Source organism: Coregonus clupeaformis, chromosome 12, assembly GCF_020615455.1.
Source record: "Coregonus clupeaformis isolate EN_2021a chromosome 12, ASM2061545v1, whole genome shotgun sequence".
In the NCBI taxonomy this organism is placed as follows: domain Eukaryota; kingdom Metazoa; phylum Chordata; class Actinopteri; order Salmoniformes; family Salmonidae; genus Coregonus; species Coregonus clupeaformis.
Genome location: NC_059203.1, coordinates 22,071,596 through 22,090,610, shown reverse-complemented (window position 1 = coordinate 22,090,610; position 19,015 = coordinate 22,071,596). Strand labels below are relative to the sequence as shown.

At 45.7% G+C, this 19,015-nt stretch overlaps 1 protein-coding gene across 2 annotated transcripts in view; it reads left to right on the top strand.

Annotated features, from left to right (window-relative positions):
- The window catches only part of LOC121578006 (plexin-B1), a 131,084-nt gene that overhangs the window by 56,300 nt on the left and 55,769 nt on the right, over positions 1-19,015 (top strand). For both annotated transcript variants that reach the window (XM_045223749.1, XM_045223748.1), the window contains exons 3-4: positions 17,461-17,553; positions 17,776-18,937. In XM_045223749.1, the coding sequence (XP_045079684.1) occupies positions 17,786-18,937 (1,152 nt within the window). In that variant the 5' untranslated portion in view covers positions 17,461-17,553; positions 17,776-17,785. The remainder of the gene's footprint in view (positions 1-17,460; positions 17,554-17,775; positions 18,938-19,015) is intronic.

Below are 19,015 nucleotides of genomic sequence, written 5' to 3'. Positions count from 1 at the left end.
GCATGTTGAGACTAGATATCCCAGCTTACTGTGACTCACCACGCTCTGAGACACAAACACCAGTGACATGGTATTACTGTGGAAGGTCATAAATAGGGATTTATGATGGGTTATCTGTTGATGTGTCAGACTAGTGATCTGTTGAACTTACTGATGAATAACTAATTTGCCCGTCTCTATCCTGTGTGTGTGTGTGTGTGTGTGTGTGTGTGTGTGTGTGTGTGTGTGTGTGTATTCTCCAGCCTGATCCAATCACCTCCTGCCACGTGTGAATGTGTATGTGCATGTGGACTGCTGACACAGTGGTACAAACCTTCCCTCCCTTACCCCTGTCCGGGACTGGTAGGGTACTAATAGCAATCACCAGCAGACTGGTAGTGTGTCCATCCACAACCTACTGGACAGAACAAAAGATGGCCGACGTTGAATGTATTATTCCAGTAGTTGTATATACACTCACCTAGCCTCTCACACAGTACAACTTCACTCAGAACTGGGTCCTATTCATTAAACACCAGATGGAAGAAAACTGACAAACAGGGAGGGACACATATTATTATAATTTTTGTTTGTTTTGCTACTGTGTTTCCTAATGAATACAACAACCCTGGTGTCTATAACAGGAACAGTCGGTAACTGCATGGGCAGCTCCATACTGGTGTCTATAACTGGAACCAGCTCCATACTGGTGTCTCTAACTGGAACAGGCAGTAACTGCATGGGCAGCTCCATACTGGTGTCTATAACTGGAACAGGCAGTAACTGCATGGGCAGCTCCATACTGGTGTCTATAACTTGAACAGGCAGTAACTGCATGGGCAGCTCCATACTGGTGTCTATAAATGGAACCAGCTCCATACTGGTGTCTATAACTGGAACCAGCTCCATACTGGTGTCTCTAACTGGAACATGCAGTAACTGCATGGGCAGCTCCATACTGGTGTCTATAACTTGAACAGGCAGTAACTGCATGGGCAGCTCCATACTGGTGTCTATAAATGGAACCAGCTCCATACTGGTGTCTATAACTGGAACCAGCTCCATACTGGTGTCTATAACTGGAACAGGCAGTAACTGCATGGGCAGCTCCCTACTGGTGTCTATAACTTGAACAGGCAGTAACTGCATGGGCAGCTCCATACTGGTGTCTTTAAATGGAACCAGCTCCATACTGGTGTCTATAAATGGAACCAGCTCCATACTGGTGTCTATAAATGGAACCAGCTCCGTACTGGTGTCTATAAATGGAACCAGCTCCATACTGGTGTCTATAAATGGAACCAGCTCCATACTGGTGTCTATAACTGGAACAGGCAGTAACTGCATGGGCAGCTCCGTACTGGTGTCTATAAATGGAACCAGCTCCGTACTGGTGTCTATAAATGGAACCAGCTCCATACTGGTGTCTATAAATGGAACCAGCTCCATACTGGTGTCTATAACTGGAACAGGCAGTAACTGCATGGGCAGCTCCATACTGGTGTCTATAACTTGAACAGGCGGTAACTGCATGGGCAGCTCCATACTGTTGTCTATAAATGGAACCAGCTCCATACTGGTGTCTATAACTGGAACAGACGGTAACTGCATGGGCAGCTCCATACTGGTGTCTATAAATGGAACCAGCTCCATACTGGTGTTTATAACTGGAACAGACGGTAACTGCATGGGCAGCTCCATACTGGTGTCTATAAATGGAACCAGCTCCATACTGGTGTCTATAACTGGAACAGATGGTAACTGCATGGGCAGCTCCATACTGGTGTCTATAACTTGAACAGGCAGTAACTGCATGGGCAGCTCCATACTGGTGTCTATAAATGGAACCAGCTCCATACTGGTGTTTATAACTGGAACAGACGGCAACTGCATGGGCAGCTCCATACTGGTGTCTATAAATGGAACCAGCTCCATACTGGTGTCTATAACTGGAACAGATGGTAACTGCATGTGCAGCTCCATACTGGTGTCTATAACTGGAACAGGCAGTAACTGCATGGGCAGCTCCCTACTGGTGTCTATAACTTGAACAGGCAGTAACTGCATGGGCAGCTCCATACTGGTGTCTATAAATGGAACCAGCTCCATACTGGTGTCTATAAATGGAACCAGCTCCATACTGGTGTCTATAAATGGAACCAGCTCCGTACTGGTGTCTATAAATGGAACCAGCTCCATACTGGTGTCTATAAATGGAACCAGCTCCATACTGGTGTCTATAACTGGAACCAGCTCCATACTGGTGTCTATAACTGGAACAGGCAGTAACTGCATGGGCAGCTCCATACTGGTGTCTATAACTTGAACAGGCGGTAACTGCATGGGCAGCTCCATACTGTTGTCTATAAATGGAACCAGCTCCATACCGGTGTCTATAACTGGAACAGACGGTAACTGCATGGGCAGCTCCATACTGGTGTCTATAAATGGAACCAGCTCCATACTGGTGTTTATAAATGGAACCAGCTCCATACTGGTGTCTATAAATGGAACCAGCTCCGTACTGGTGTCTATAAATGGAACCAGCTCCATACTGGTGTCTATAAATGGAACCAGCTCCATACTGGTGTCTATAACTGGAACCAGCTCCATACTGATGTCTATAACTGGAACAGGCAGTAACTGCATGGGCAGCTCCATACTGGTGTCTATAACTTGAACAGGCGGTAACTGCATGGGCAGCTCCATACTGTTGTCTATAAATGGAACCAGCTCCATACTGGTGTCTATAACTGGAACAGACGGTAACTGCATGGGCAGCTCCATACTGGTGTCTATAAATGGAACCAGCTCCATACTGGTGTCTATAACTGGAACAGATGGTAACTGCATGGGCAGCTCCATACTGGTGTCTATAACTTGAACAGGCAGTAACTGCATGGGCAGCTCCATACTGGTGTCTATAAATGGAACCAGCTCCATACTGGTGTTTATAACTGGAACAGACGGTAACTGCATGGGCAGCTCCATACTGGTGTCTATAAATGGAACCAGCTCCATACTGGTGTCTATAACTGGAACAGATGGTAACTGCATGGGCAGCTCCATACTGGTGTCTATAACTGGAACAGGCAGTAACTGCATGGGCAGCTCCCTACTGGTGTCTATAACTTGAACAGGCAGTAACTGCATGGGCAGCTCCATACTGGTGTCTATAAATGGAACCAGCTCCATACTGGTGTCTATAAATAGAACCAGCTCCATACTGGTGTCTATAAATGGAACCAGCTCCGTACTGGTGTCTATAAATGGAACCAGCTCCATACTGGTGTCTATAAATGGAACCAGCTCCATACTGGTGTCTATAACTGGAACCAGCTCCATACTGATGTCTATAACTGGAACAGGCAGTAACTGCATGGGCAGCTCCATACTGGTGTCTATAACTTGAACAGGCGGTAACTGCATGGGCAGCTCCATACTGTTGTCTATAAATGGAACCAGCTCCATACTGGTGTCTATAACTGGAACAGACGGTAACTGCATGGGCAGCTCCATACTGGTGTCTATAAATGGAACCAGCTCCATACTGGTGTCTATAAATGGAACCAGCTCCATACTGGTGTCTATAAATGGAACCAGCTCCGTACTGGTGTCTATAAATGGAACCAGCTCCATACTGGTGTCTATAAATGGAACCAGCTCCATACTGGTGTCTATAACTGGAACCAGCTCCATACTGATGTCTATAACTGGAACAGGCAGTAACTGCATGGGCAGCTCCATACTGGTGTCTATAACTTGAACAGGCGGTAACTGCATGGGCAGCTCCATACTGTTGTCTATAAATGGAACCAGCTCCATACTGGTGTCTATAACTGGAACAGACGGTAACTGCATGGGCAGCTCCATACTGGTGTCTATAAATGGAACCAGCTCCATACTGGTGTTTATAACTGGAACAGACGGTAACTGCATGGGCAGCTCTATACTGGTGTCTATAAATGGAACCAGCTCCATACTGGTGTCTATAACTGGAACAGATGGTAACTGCATGGGCAGCTCCATACTGGTGTCTATAACTTGAACAGGCAGTAACTGAATGGGCAGCTCCATACTGGTGTCTATAAATGGAACCAGCTCCATACTGGTGTTTATAACTGGAACAGACGGTAACTGCATGGGCAGCTCCATACTGGTGTCTATAAATGGAACCAGCTCCATACTGGTGTCTATAACTGGAACAGATGGTAACTGCATGGGCAGCTCCATACTGGTGTCTATAACTTGAACAGGCAGTAACTGCATGGGCAGCTCCATACTGGTGTCTATAAATGGAACCAGCTCCATACTGGTGTCTATAACTGGAACAGACAGTAACTGCATGGGCAGCTCCATACTGGTGTCTATAACTGGAACAGACGGTAACTGCATGGGCAGCTCCATACTGGTGTCTATAACTGGAACAGACGGTAACTGCATGGGCAGCTCCATACTGGTGTCTATAACTGGAACAGACGGTAACTGCATGGGCAGCTCCATATAACTTGTATCCCGGTTATGAGAGAACTGGATTAGAAGCCTGGCAAATGCTAATCTTAGACAGGATACTGTGGCATGTAAACATCTTATCCCATTTACAGTTGTTTTTTCGCAGTCTGCACAGGCTCAGATTCACATATCATGGATGTTGTGTGGTGATGTTTCATCTGATTGTCAAACAAATGACTTCAAAAAGTAGGCTACTTGTGCAGTTCCATCCACCATAATAATTATATTTATTTTGCTGATACTGGACCTTATAGCCTACTCGCTGCTTTCACCCCTAATTTAGACAGGTTTCTGCTTAGAATTTCCGACATTTGGTAGGCTATATTAAAATCTCCAACATTTGGTAGGCTATATTATAATTTCCGACATTTGGTAGGCTATATTAAAATATCCGACATTTGGTAGGCCATATAAAAAAAAGACATTTGGTAAGCAATATTATAATTTGGTAGGCCATTTGTTTGTCAACTATACATGCAGCTTCTCTTCTGTCATAACTTGTTGCCCCAGAAGAATAAATAAAGTAGTGCTCACCAGAATAATGTCTTACGTCGATGGAATGTATGCATTAGTAATCTAGTTAACACCTGTAAAGTTGTCTGTTTCGTTTAGGGATCAGGGAGAAAACGCAATAACTCCAAAACAGTGGAAAGATTGGTCCTGTGCAAAATGTCCAAATGTCATCAGTTTGACTGGTTTTAAGGAAATGAAAAGATGAGAAAACAATTAAATGCATTTCTGATAAGACTTCAGTTGGTCTTGGGTGCATATTTTGTGCGGTTGAAATACTGTCTGCATGCATACTTGTCAAAGATAACGTTTTACAGTGCATTCCCATTTTGTCAAGGGATGCTGAAAGAAAAAATCATATTTCTCCACTCCTGTTCCAGAGACAAAATTAACATTAGCAAGAAATGCATAATTTTGCAGGAGTTAATATTATATTATGCTACATGTGAGAGGTTATAGGCCTACACTCAGTGTCCATATTTCAGTTACTATTCCATTTGAATTTGAATTTTGAATTTTGTTACGTTACAGCCTTATTCTAAAATGGATTAAATAAATAAAAATCCTCAGCAATCTACACACAATACCCCATAATGGCAAAGCGAAAACAGGTTTTTAGAAATGTTTGCTAATTTATTACAAATAAAAAAACATACCTTATTTACATAAGTATTCAGACCCTTTGCTATGAGACTCGAAATTGAGCTCAGGTGCATCCTCTTTCCATTGATCATCCTTGAGATGTTTCTACAACTTGATTGGAGTCCACCTGTGGTAAATTCAATTGATTGGACATGATTTGGAAAGGCACACACCTGTCTATATAAGGTCCCACAGTTGACAGTGCATGTCAGAGCAAAAACCAAGCCATGAGGTCGAAGGAATTGTCCGTAGAGCTCCAAGACAGGATTATGTTGAGGCACAGATCTGGGGAAGGGTACCAAAACATTTCTGAATAATTGAAGGTCCCCAAGAACACAGTGGCCTCCATCATTCTTAAATGGAAGAAGTTTGAAACCACCAAGACTCTTCCTAGAGCTGGCCGCCCGGCCAAACTGAGCAATCGGGGGAGAAGGGCCTTGGTGACCAAGAACCCGATGGTCACTCTGACAGCGCTCTAGAGTTCCTCTGTGGAGATGGGAGAACCTTACAGAAGGACAACCATCTCTGCAGCACTCCACCAGTCAGGCCTTTATGGTAGAGTGGCCAGAGAGAAGCCACTCCTCAGTAAAAGGCACATGACAGCCTGCTTGGAGTTTGCCAAAAGGCACCTAAAGACTCTCAGACCATGAGAAACAAGATTCTCTGGTCTGATGAAACCAAGATTGAACTCTTTGGCCTGAATGCCAAGCATCACGTCTGGAGGAAACCTGGCACCATCCCTACGGTGAAGCATGGTGGCGGCAGCATCATGCTATAGGGATGTTTTTCAGCTGCAGGGACTGGGAGACTAGTCAGGATCGAGGGAAAGATAAACAGAGCAAAGTACAGAGATATCCTTGATGGAAACCTGCTACAGAGCACGCAGGATCTCAGACTGGGGCGAAGGTTCACCTTCCAACAGGACAACGACTCAAAGCACACAGCCAAGACAACGCAGGAGTGGCTCCGGGAAAAGTCTCTGAATGTCCTTGAGTGGCCAGAGCCCAGACTTGAACCCGATCGAACATCTCTGGAGAGACCTGAAAATAGATGTGCAGCAACGCTCCCCATCCAACCTGACAGAGCTTGAGAGGATCTGCAGAGAAGAATGGGAGAAACTCCCCAAATACAGATGTGCCAAGCTTGTAGCGTCATACCCAGGAAGACTCAAGGCTGTAATCGCTGCCAAAGGTGCTTCAACAAAGTACAGAGTAAATGGTATGAATACTTAAGTAAATGTGATATTTCAGTTTTTTATTTTTAATACATTTGAAAACATTTCTAAAAACCTGTTTTTGCTTTGTCATTATGGGGTATTGTGTGTAGAATGAGGGGAAACAACGATTTAATCAATTTTAGAATAAGGTTGTAACCTTACAAAATGTGGAAAAATTGAAAGGGTCGGAATACTTTCCGAAGGCACTGTAGCTATGTATGTGGGAATATGACTGACTGTATAATGACTGGACCGTTTGCATAGCCTGTTTCTCTGAATCACAGTCTCTTTCTTTCTGTGGCTTTGAGTGTGTGTCTCGCTCTCGCTCTGTTAATCCCCCTTTCAGACCTGTTTGTTTCACCTGGTTGTCTGGTACTACATGATGACAAAACTCCACCCTTGTTTAATGATTGCTTTGGTTCCTTCCTCCCCTCTCTGTCTGCTCTCCCCTATCTGACCAAGACTGTTCCATTATCACTGTTTAGGGGCATTTGAACTCTCAAGGGCTTTATTTTTAATTGGTCAGACCCTTAAGCAGTTAAATGCAGTTTAGGAGCACTGGGTCTTAGTGTCTAATTAAAGGGTTTGAGTCTGTCTGAAGTGGTACCCTATTCCTTTTGCCCTTGTCGAAAGGAGTGCACTAAACAGGGAATAGGATGCCATTTCAGATGCATCTTAGTGTCTAATGACAGGGTTGGAGTCACAGTTTATCTGTATTTGAGGTCTCTGTCCTGCTGTCAGTGTCCCCACCCCACCCTGCTATTGTACTGTGGCAGTATGACTGTCTCCTCTGGACAACAATGGCATTCTACTCACACTCACACACGATGAACACACACGCTGCTGTACGCATACACACACACACACACACGATGAACACACATGCTGCTGTACGCATACACACACACACACGATGAACACACACGCTTCTGTACGCATACACACACACACACACGATGAACACACACGCTGCTGTACGCATACACACTCACACACAATGAACACACGCTGCTGTACGCATACACACACACACACGATGAACACACACGCTGCTGTACGCATACACACACACACACGATGAACACACACACTGCTGTACGCATACACACACACACACACACGTTCGCACATGGAGTGACTCGTCCCAAACAATACTCGCATATCCTGTACTTATACACCTGCTGTAAGCGCACACACACACACACACATACACACACACACACACAGTAGTTATACACTCACACACAATCACATTGACTTTTCCTGACTACCCTACAGTAGAACTCGAACTGTTATCGATTCACCTCCACCATCTCTTCACATGCATGTTGGCTTGATCAACATGGACTCATCTCATCATAGCTTAGGACTGTAACACCAGCTAACATGGTGCAGATCAGGCTTCCCCAACTGGCGGGCCCGTGGGTGATTTCATTTGGCCCCCCAAAGTTTTCAGAGCAAAATAAAAATAAAACGCTATTTTTTAGTTTTTATTGTTAGACATAAAAGACTAAAAACACCAGCATATCAGCTCCAAGTGATTTTTTTGTTTTGGAAATTTGTTCCGAAGTATTCCCACACATAACAGAGAGATGTAGGTGATCGTATACAAATTCAAGCAAGGTTTGAAATTATTATGTTTTAGTCAAATATTATATCTGTTTGGGCTTCTTGTGGTCAATTTGCAGTCTCCAAATGATTTATAATTATGTCCATCCACTCAAGAAGAAATCGGTCCGCGGCTAAATCTAGTTTATGATCCCAGGTGTAGAAGTCAGAGAGACTGGATCTTAGGGGCCTTTCTGAGCTGTGGTGTTCTACATTTTACATTTTACATTTTAGTCATTTAGCAGACACTCTTATCCAGAGCGACTTACAGTTAGTGAGTGCATAATTTTTTTTTTTTCCTACTGTTATAGAAAACCCTTAGACTATGCAATTTCTATGGAGACAGCTGGCTGGACACTTACAGCCTTGGAATGCACCCTCTCATACCCAAACGATGTCAGAACTTGGGGTAGAAGAGTTGGCCGAAGTGTGTATGTGTGTGACAGATCTCAGCTAAATCACAGATGAATACTCCGACAGGCTTGTTATGGTGTGGTAACAGACAGTAGATCCTTTTCAGTGTGTTGCGATGACATCCACCTGTCTCTATTTGGGTGTAGTCAAACTCACGAGTGTCAGGCCTACACGTCACCACCTCCTGGCGACTGTTGGATCAGTATAAAATACATCCTCTGATTTGACAGTTTGTCCCAGAGGACACTCTGCTTACTATCTGCCCCAGCATCTGATTTCAGATGTCGCTGTCCCCACCTGAACACCCAACATAAATTATTTGTTTTCATTTCTATTTTGAGATCTCAAATTCATACGTTTCCAGATGAACATCTGGTTAGCTGGTTTAGAGAAGATGATGAACATCTGGTTAGCTGGTTTAGAGAAGATGATGAACATCTGGTTAGCTGGTTTAGAGAAGATGATGAACATCTGGTTAGCTGGTTTAGAGAAGATGATGAACATCTGGTTAGCTGGTTTAGAGAAGATGATGAACATCTGGTTAGCTGGTTTAGAGAAGATGATGAACATCTGGTTAGCTGGTTTAGAGAAGATGATGAACATCTGGTTAGCTGGTTTAGAGAAGTGTTTAGAGCAAGGGCCATCGAGGCTCTTTTGTTTGAACATGAACTTTTGTGAACTCAACATAGAGGGAGCAACAGTTTGAGCAAAGCTCTCATGTGTCACGCTCATATCTGTCCCCCGGAAAGAGGGGGGATCCCCTCAACCGAGCCTCTGTGTCACCCGAATATCTGCCACACTAGTCCTCAGGGGCCATAAAGTTTAATAGCCATGGGAACATCCGTCCTTTCTCCTAGTGACAAGTGCCTCTCCCCCAGAGCAGTGGAACACGTCCAATAGTGTTAGAACAAACTTCTTCCTAAAAAGGGCTAATTTTGAAAAGCCGTCTCCGCAGAGTGAATTGCATGTACATTTTCTAAGTCTTGTACCGGGAGAGAATAACTTTCTGGAAGAACGCACGGTCAGTAATCTCCCTCTCAGAGATTTCATCATCTGAGTTGCCGAGGAGGAATGTGTTCTCTTCAGTTCGGCGGCCATTGTTGGGGGTTTCTCTATAAATAACCTCATGTCAGCTAGCCATGCAAGCAGTCGGGCTTTCAGGCAGGCAGGAGAACAGTTATTAGTGGGGCACTACTCTGGGGCAGAAGCCTTGACACAACTTGTACTGAACAAAAGAACACACAGGAACTCTGCCAATCTGTAGCCTTTCGTAGCTTGCAAAGAGCGATATTGATAACCTGATACCTCTGTAGACAGTAATGTTATGACTTGCACAGAGTGAAATATCTTTCATAGTGTCTTATAAACAGGGGCTGATGGTGAGTAACAATTTGATATCATAAATGAAACGGTGAAACACCACTCGGCTCTTTCAAGAGTTTTGGAAGAAGAGTCTGATGCACAAAATAAAAAACACACCATTGCCTGTGTAACGTAATTTGTGATTTTGGCAGCAGTTGATTGCAACATATTACAAACTGTAACATAGCTCAGTTTAGTCTTAGAAGGAAAGGTTGGAAGCACACTGATAATGAAAAGGCTACTTGAACAGACAGACACACAGACTAGTGTCGTTAACTTATACAGTACTTTTCTCACAAACACTGACATCATACAAGGTATTCGTGTTAACACCTGGGCAATTCCATTCAAAATAAGCAAGATGGCCTGTCAAAGATTAAACTGATGAGTAATAATGGAAAAATGTCCTCATATAGATACTCATGCCATGTGACTAGGGGTGTGCTGCCACAGATATCAGAGTTGTTTTGATAACGTCATTGGTGAGATACTGCATATGGCAGGACACTGAACAACTGTATCATCTACTGTAGTCTCACACCCAAGAATCCCAAAGTATGTTGAGTTGGAAGGGATATGTTGCTGGTGGAGCATCTCAGGTGACCATCTTGGACCCCCAGATAACCTCCTTGGACCATCTGGGGAAGTGTTCCAGAACTTTCTTGGACTTCCAGATGAGGTTTTTGGAACATTTGGGGGTGTATCCAGATGACCTTCTTGGACCCACCAGATAGCTTTTTGGACCCTTATTAGGGGTCTCCTAGGGTTAGGGTTAGGGGTTTGGGTTGGCATTCCAGTCAATCACATCCCTTTAGTCACACCCCTGATAAGTTTCACACTTCTAAATGGAAGCTGCTGTACATGTCTCCCTCTGTCTCCCATATCCTATATCCCAATCAAAACACAGGGGTGTGATCAGACACATGTTCAGCGACGAGCTAAGAGCTTACCGAGGCTCTGACTTACGATGTCGAGGGGGAAAAAAACAATTGAATCAATTTTAGAATAAGGCTAAAAGTGAAAAAAGTGAAGGGGTCTGAATACTTTCCGAATGCACTGTAAACCAAACAGTGTCTGACCTAAACTATACAAGTAATTAAAAAATGCTACTCAGTTTGCTGCACTCACAAAACAAGTATTGGCCAGCAAGGCTCTTGATCCAGGAGGGGATTCTCTGCTGTTACCAAGCAAAGGCTTGATTTTGGAAGAAGCTGACCACTTAGCTATCTAACTAGCTACTAAATTAGCAAACCAAATGCACAACTGCAGAGCATTTAGAACATTTTAGAAAGTTAACTTAATAGTTCTAAGATATCTACCTGGCAAACATTTAGTTGTGAATTCCATACTATAATTAGATCACCTGGCGCATGCTGCACACCAGTGAGTGACTCTCAAGGCTCCAGTCTCTCGTAGTTGTGTGCTTGTAAACAAAAATCACGTGACTGGGGACTACCGGTAAGATTCATAAGGTATTTACTTAAAAAGTAGCAAAAAATATTCAAATGTATTAAACGGTATATATTGACGGTATAGAAAAATCCTGTGGCTTTTCCCAAATATCTTGATATACGGTATACCGCCCAAGCCGTGTGTGTGTGTCTGTGTCTGTCTGTGTGTTGTAACAGTTGCACTGCAAACAGGGGTGGAGGGGGGGACATCGACCTCAGTGTTTGTGTAATTGAACACAGGTTCTTGAGGCCACTACAGCATCCTTTGTAAACACTGTTTGTTGATGTTGGGGAGTGACTGACCGAGTGCACTCCAGTCCCACTTTTCTGCCGAGACGAGGGAATGGTATGTGCGTGTGTGTGGGGGCGTGCATGAGTGTGTGTTTATTTGTTTGAAGTGCAGAGGAGGACTGTTTATTACAAGTGTGTGTTTGAGAGAAATTAAAAAGTGGGATGGGGTGGGAGTCCTCTTTCCACAGACCACTGTTTGGGTGTTTTATGTAAACAGTAATTGGTCACTAATTAGAAACCTGCTCCATTCTTCCCTCTCTCCCCCCGGTCTGTGAATGAGTGGCCGTCGAATGGGGCATTATGGGTAGGCCCTTTAATTAATGGCTACTCCACCTCTCTCTCTCTCCTTTCTTTCTTTCTTTCTTTTTTTCTTTCTTTCTTTCTCTCCCTCCGTTTGTGGCTTATCATTAGTCACATTCCATCAGTTCTCAGGGAGCACTGAAGCTTGCAAGCACTGGTTTGTGGTAACGTCTCTGGGTCTCTCTCTCGCTCGCGCTCTCTCGCTCTCCCCTATCGGTTGGGGAAATGATTTGGGTTTGAATGAGATGGTGATTGTGTGTGGGAGTCAACTCCATTAAACAGATGATGGCCTCCCAGGAATGCTCCATAGTCGCCTGGTCACTTAGCTTGGCCCAGACCAGTGGACTTCCTCCTGTCCTGGTTAATGGACCCTGTCTGGACCTATTAGGGGTGATGTCTCCTGGACCTTATTTCTCGATTGGCCTAATGCCTGAAAACCCAGTCATTATCCATGGCGACCTTTCCGTATCCAAGGGCCATACAACCAATGAGAGAATGGCAAATTGAAAACCCATAGAGGCTATTGAGGCTACAGCTCACAAACACAAATAAGCATATACATAGGCAATAGCTCACCACTAAACACATTTAGGCCTATAGATGTAGGCTCTACACAGACAGGCTTGGTCTGCAGCTTTACTTTGGCGATATGCTTAGATACTGTTTACTGTTCAGTCTGCACAGCTTGACCATAGCAATCTAGTGCAGTACCTTCAGTGTCCATTCAGCAGAGAGACAGAGGGCAAAGGAAAGGAATACTCCGTTACACTGAGGTGAAAGAAACATTACAGAAAACCAATTGCAAGCACACATTTCCTCCCCTCTCTCCTTTCACACAGTGATACCTAACCCGCCAGCTAAAGCGACAAAAAAACGACTTCCCCTGGAGGCGAAATCAGATTTTGAGATCTGACTACGAGAATAGAATCACCACTCCATTTCAACTATTCCCGTATATAAAAAAATTATTGGAATTAAGTTTCGCCTGATTGGATTATTGCTTCAGGAAGAGGAAGTAATTTCCAAGTCAAACAGGACGAAGCAGACTGAGAAGCCAGTGTACTGTACTTTAGGGTTGCTTTATTTCCCAAAATAGGTTGAGGGAAGGGAGTGGGAAAAAAGATTGGCACAGACGCTGAACCGACCCGACTGTTGCTCTTGGACAGTGAACACTCAGGCCTGCAAGTTTTTTGCGATCACCCAAAGTGACAACCACGTAACCGTGCCGTGCCAAATTCACCGTGACCCGCGACGGTATTACATGCGACCCCCAGATTCCGGTGGTCGCGGAAGAAATGGGAGAAACACAGTGTTTGTTGCTGTAGTCTGTCACAGAGTTAACATGCCTGTCATTCCTGACGGGGCTGCGCTAGGCTCCGGCGTCGTAGCGTTCTCAGGGTTAGCGTTCCTTCTAGCGAGGCAGAGTTAGTACAGGGTAGAGGTTTCCAGAAGAGTCACACCCACAAACAAACCTGGACTCAAATACCATATGAAATCTTTCGAATACTTTTAGCATTTGCTTTAGCCTGCCTGGAGCGCCAGGTGGGCGGGGTTTGCACTTTTACCACTACTCTATTGGTTCCATTATTGTTCTTGTTGTTCTTTCGCCAGGTCAAAGGGGAAAGTCTGTATTTCGGCTGGTGTTTGTCAGTGTCTCTTATCTTCCTTCCGAATCCCGACTCAATGTTTGGATTGCATGTTTTGAATGTTCTGGTAATTTTCACTGACTAAGGCATCAATCAAAGAGCGACTTTGCCTCTGGTGCCGTCAATTGATAAAACTTTTCATAAAACGTTTTCATAATACAAAAAAATAAACATTTGGAGAGGAAGTGCAAAATTATGGCTTGAGATGTAATTCATGTCAGGTAAAAATTATACAGATAAAAAAACATAAATTATTATACTTGAGTAAAGTTTTTTTCTCTCTCTTTCTTTCCTAGTTTGGCCCCTTGCCAAGCCTTTACCCTCTTTCCCAGTTAACACCTCCACCCCTCCTCACACAGAGGGCTCTCTACATGCCCCAATGGGGTGAGGAATGAGGTGTGTGTCTGTGGTTAAGACTGGTCTGTTGCTCGGGGTGAATAGGTGTCTCTTTTAGTGTGTCTCTCTCTCTCCCTCCCTCTCTCAGTACAGAGGGAGAGACAGAGAGAGAGATCCGTCTGAACTGGCACTGGAAAATCTCACTTCCGTGCCAGTGACTAGAGCAGGGGTGTCAAACTCATTTTGCCCCAACGAGGTCCGGTTGGCCACACTGAAAATGTATATTTCTTTGCAGTGAAAATTAGGGCAAAATAGTCCTCTATCCATCGTTTTTTGATTTTTTTTAATGCTCCCTGACTGTCTAGCTTTCATTTTGGTGATTATTAGCGAGTTGGACACAGTCAAGATTTGGTTTAAGTATATTTAGTTCGTCCCCCCCAAATGTTTTATTAAAAAAATATACACTGCTCAAAAAAATAAAGGGAACACTTAAACAACACATCCTAGATCTGAATAAATGAAATAATCTTATTAAATACTTTTTTCTTTACATAGTTGAATGTGCTGACAACAAAATCACACAAAAATTATCAATGGAAATCAAATGTATCAACCCATGGAGGTCTGGATTTGGAGTCACCCTCAAAATTAAAGTGGAAAACCACACTACAGGCTGATCCAACTTTGATGTAATGTCCTTAAAACAAGTCAAAATGAGGCTCAGTAGTGTGTGTGGCCTCCACGTGCCTGTATGACCTCCCTACAACGCCTGGGCATGCTCCTGATGAGGTGGCGGATGGTCTCCTGAGGGATCTCCTCCCAGACCTGGACTAAAGCATCCGCCAACTCCTGGACAGTCTGTGGTGCAACGTGGCGTTGGTGGATGGAGCGAGACATGATGTCCCAGATGTGCTCAATTGGATTCAGGTCTGGGGAACGGGCGGGCCAGTCCATAGCATCAATGCCTTCCTCTTGCAGGAACTGCTGACACACTCCAGCCACATGAGATCTAGCATTGTCTTGCATTAGGATGAACCCAGGGTCAACCGCACCAGCATATGGTCTCACAAGGGGTCTGAGGATCTCATCTCGGTACCTAATGGCAGTCAGGCTACCTCTGGCGAGCACATGGAGGGCTGTGCGGCCCCCCAAAGAAATGCCACCCCACACCATGACTGACCCACCGCCAAACCGGTCATGCTGGAGGATGTTGCAGGCAGCAGAACGTTCTCCACGGCGTCTCCAGACTCTGTCACGTCTGTCACATGTGCTCAGTGTGAACCTGCTTTCATCTGTGAAGAGCACAGGGCGCCAGTGGCGAATTTGCCAATCTTGGTGTTCTCTGGCAAATGCCAAACGTCCTGCACGGTGTTGGGCTGTAAGCACAACCCCCACCTGTGGACGTCGGGCCCTCATACCACCCTCATGGAGTCTGTTTCTGACCGTTTGAGCAGACATGCACATTTGTGGCCTGCTTGAGGTCATTTTGCAGGGCTCTGGCAGTGCTCCTCCTGCTCCTCCTTGCACAAAGGTGGAGGTAGCGGTCCTGCTGCTGGGTTGTTGCCCTCCTACGGCCTCCTCCACGTCTCCTGATGTACTGGCCTGTCTCCTGGTAGCGCCTCCATGCTCTGGACACTACGCTGACAGACACAGCAAACCTTCTTGCCACAGCTCGCATTGATGTGCCATCCTGGATGAGCTGCACTACCTGAGCCACTTGTGTGGGTTGTAGACTCCGTCTCATGCTACCACTAGAGTGAAAGCACCGCCAGCATTCAAAAGTGACCAAAACATCAGCCAGGAAGCATAGGAACTGAGAAGTGGTCTGTGGTCACCACCTGCAGAACCACTTCTTTATTGGGGGTGTCTTGCTAATTGCCTATAATTTCCACCTGTTGTCTATTTCATTAGCATGTCAATCAGTGTTGCTTCCTAAGTGGACAGTTTGATTTCACAGAAGTGTGATTGAATTGGAGTTACATTGTGTTGTTTAAGTGTTCCCTTTATTTTTTTGAGCAGTGTGTATATATATATATATAATGTTTTACTGAAACCACCGCAGGCCGGATTGGACCCCCTCCGGCCCGCGGGCTGCATGTTTAACACCCCTGGACGAGCGAGAAGGGGGGAGGGGGGAGATAATGCAGGTGGAGGCAGAGAGAAAGAAGCGCGGAGGGAAAATTGGTAGCGGAAGAAGTGGAGAGGGAGAAGAAGAGTGTCCCAAATGGCGCCCTATTCCCTATATAGTGCACTACTTTTGACCAGTGCCTTATGGTCAAAAGTAGTGCACTAAATGGGGAATAGGTTACCATTTAAACGCAGACTCAGTCTGTTGGTGCCAGGAATGACTGTGGTAAAGGTGTCCAGGGGTGTTAGTGACTGTGCTCAAGTGAAGTGTTTTTGCCTGGTAGCCTAGCAATGGGGATGGCTTGGAACAGTGAGTGTGCTGAAAGTGAGTGTACTGAAAGCTCTCTGTGGGTGACACTACTTGACCTGGCTTTTGCTAAGAAGGGCTTCCCAGGCAAGTGAAAACGATGTTGTTGGGCGAAGGCAGGTCTGACTTGAATTTCAATGGGAATGCGTTCCAATGATCTCCATTTAGTCAAACAGACTATCAAGACAACACACAGTGCACAAATATAGTCTTGTTATAGAGGTGGTTTGGTGATGAGTAACCTTACCTGAGACATGAGATTTACCCAAGACATGCCTAGGCTTTAGGAACATTCATTTGGGTAAAGCGCCGGAGACTAACCCCTGTTGGTCACATGTGTAACTGCTGGAGCAGGATTAAATGACTTCTTATTTCTGCATTACATTTGTGTTTGCATTAGGAAGGGATTTGTTCAATAAGAAACATGCTAACTCTACTGTTGGGGTAACACTTGTTGATTCTAACACTTGTTGCTAACACTTGAGGTGTTTAGGCAATGCAAAGTATACTATGCAGTGGGTGTTTTTTTATTTTTTATTAGGGGGCAAAAAGCCTTGATTTTACTGCGGCAATTCAGCTTTTTAGGATAATTTTTTAACAATTTGTCATGAAAATGCGCTGATGGAGGAAAACATTTGACGTGTGGCTTGATTGTACCATTTTATGCGGTAAAAGTGCGTGATTGGTTTCTAATTGCACTTGAACTGGTGTTCCTTGGTTTACAGAGATATTAACCATTTGTCTCTCTTTGTCTTGCAGATTGGAGTCGTAGGGGAGGTGTTTTTAACCAAACCAAGCTGCTGGGAGGTCAAGGGGTGACATGCCTCTGTAACACATCTTTGGAAACAAATGGTGAGAGAAAGTTCTCAAATTAATTAATCTAATCTAGGTAAGAGCTGTAGTTTATCAGTATGTTTGGGGGCTTGTTTTGTACATAAATGTATAATTTACCATTAGTGACTTGAAGTTAAATGATGTGAATATTCATGTTTCTCATAACTATATACAGTATGTTATCTATCTAGGTTGTGAAGTGTGTGTGTGAATCCCTCGCTTTCTCTCCTGGGTTGCCAGATTGGTTGCCATGCCTCCGGGGATGGCGCAACGTGGTTTCTCTGTCCCGGTGGCGGTCCCAGTCCCAGTACTGTTGGTGCTGCTGCTAGCTGCCAAATGGCCCTCCTATGGCCTGGCCTGGGCCTCCTCCCCCTACCCCACCTTCACCCGCAACGACACCCTCTTTGAGCACATGGCCCTGCACCCGGACCCCACGGTGGGACGCGTCTACGTGGGGGCGCAGGACCGCCTTTTCCAGCTGGACCGCCACCTGACCGCCGAGCTCCAGGACGACACTGGACCCGTGACAGACAGCCGCGAGTGCCTGCCCCCCGTCACCGAGGGCAACTGCCCGCAGGCGCGGCCCACCAGCAACCACAACAAGCTCCTGCTGGTGGACCCCTACTCCATGGAACTGATCACATGCGGCAGCGTCAACCAGGGCATCTGCCAGAAGCGGAGTTTAGACTCTGTGGGTACAGTGCTGTTCTCGGCCGAGCGGCCCGTGGACACGCAGTACGTGGCGGCCAACCACCCCAACGTAAGCACGGTGGGCCTGGTGGTGCGCTCCCGCCCCGACCGCCAGCCTGTGCTCTTTGTGGGCCGCGGCTACACCAGCAGCCACCCACCTATCTCCACGCGCAACCTGGCCCAGGAGCCCGTCTTTTCCTACGAAGAAACGGCGAAGCTAGCGGTGGCAGGCCGCCTCTCGGAGTACGACCACCACTTCTCTGCCTCCTTCGCCCACCGCCAGCACGTCTACTTCCTCTTCTACCGGCGTGACCTCAAGTCGCAGTCGCGCGAGTACCGCACCTACATGTCGCGCGTCTGCCTGGACGACCAGGCCTACTACTCGTACGTGGAAGTTCCTCTGGCCTGTCGCTCGGCGGCCGGGAAAAGCTACAACCTGCTCCAGGCTGTCCGCCTTGGTCTACCACCCAGGGGGAGTGGGGGCGAAGCTGGGCAAGCCGAGGTGCTCCTGGGGGTGTTTTCCACCCATCAGACCTCGTCCACACGGCCCAGTGAGGACTCGGCTCTTTGCATGTTTAACCTGGACGATCTGGACCAGAGGATCAACTCCACCAGGGACCTGTGCTACACGCAGTTCGGCCGTGCTGAGGGAGGGGAAGAGGCGGCCTACATCGAGTACGAAGTCAAGTCCAACTGTGCCAACCTGCCGTCGGTGAGTAGATTGACTTGCCAGGTCCTTATTTTATTCAGTCCTGGGTTCAAATAGTGTTTGAAATCTTTCTAAATATTT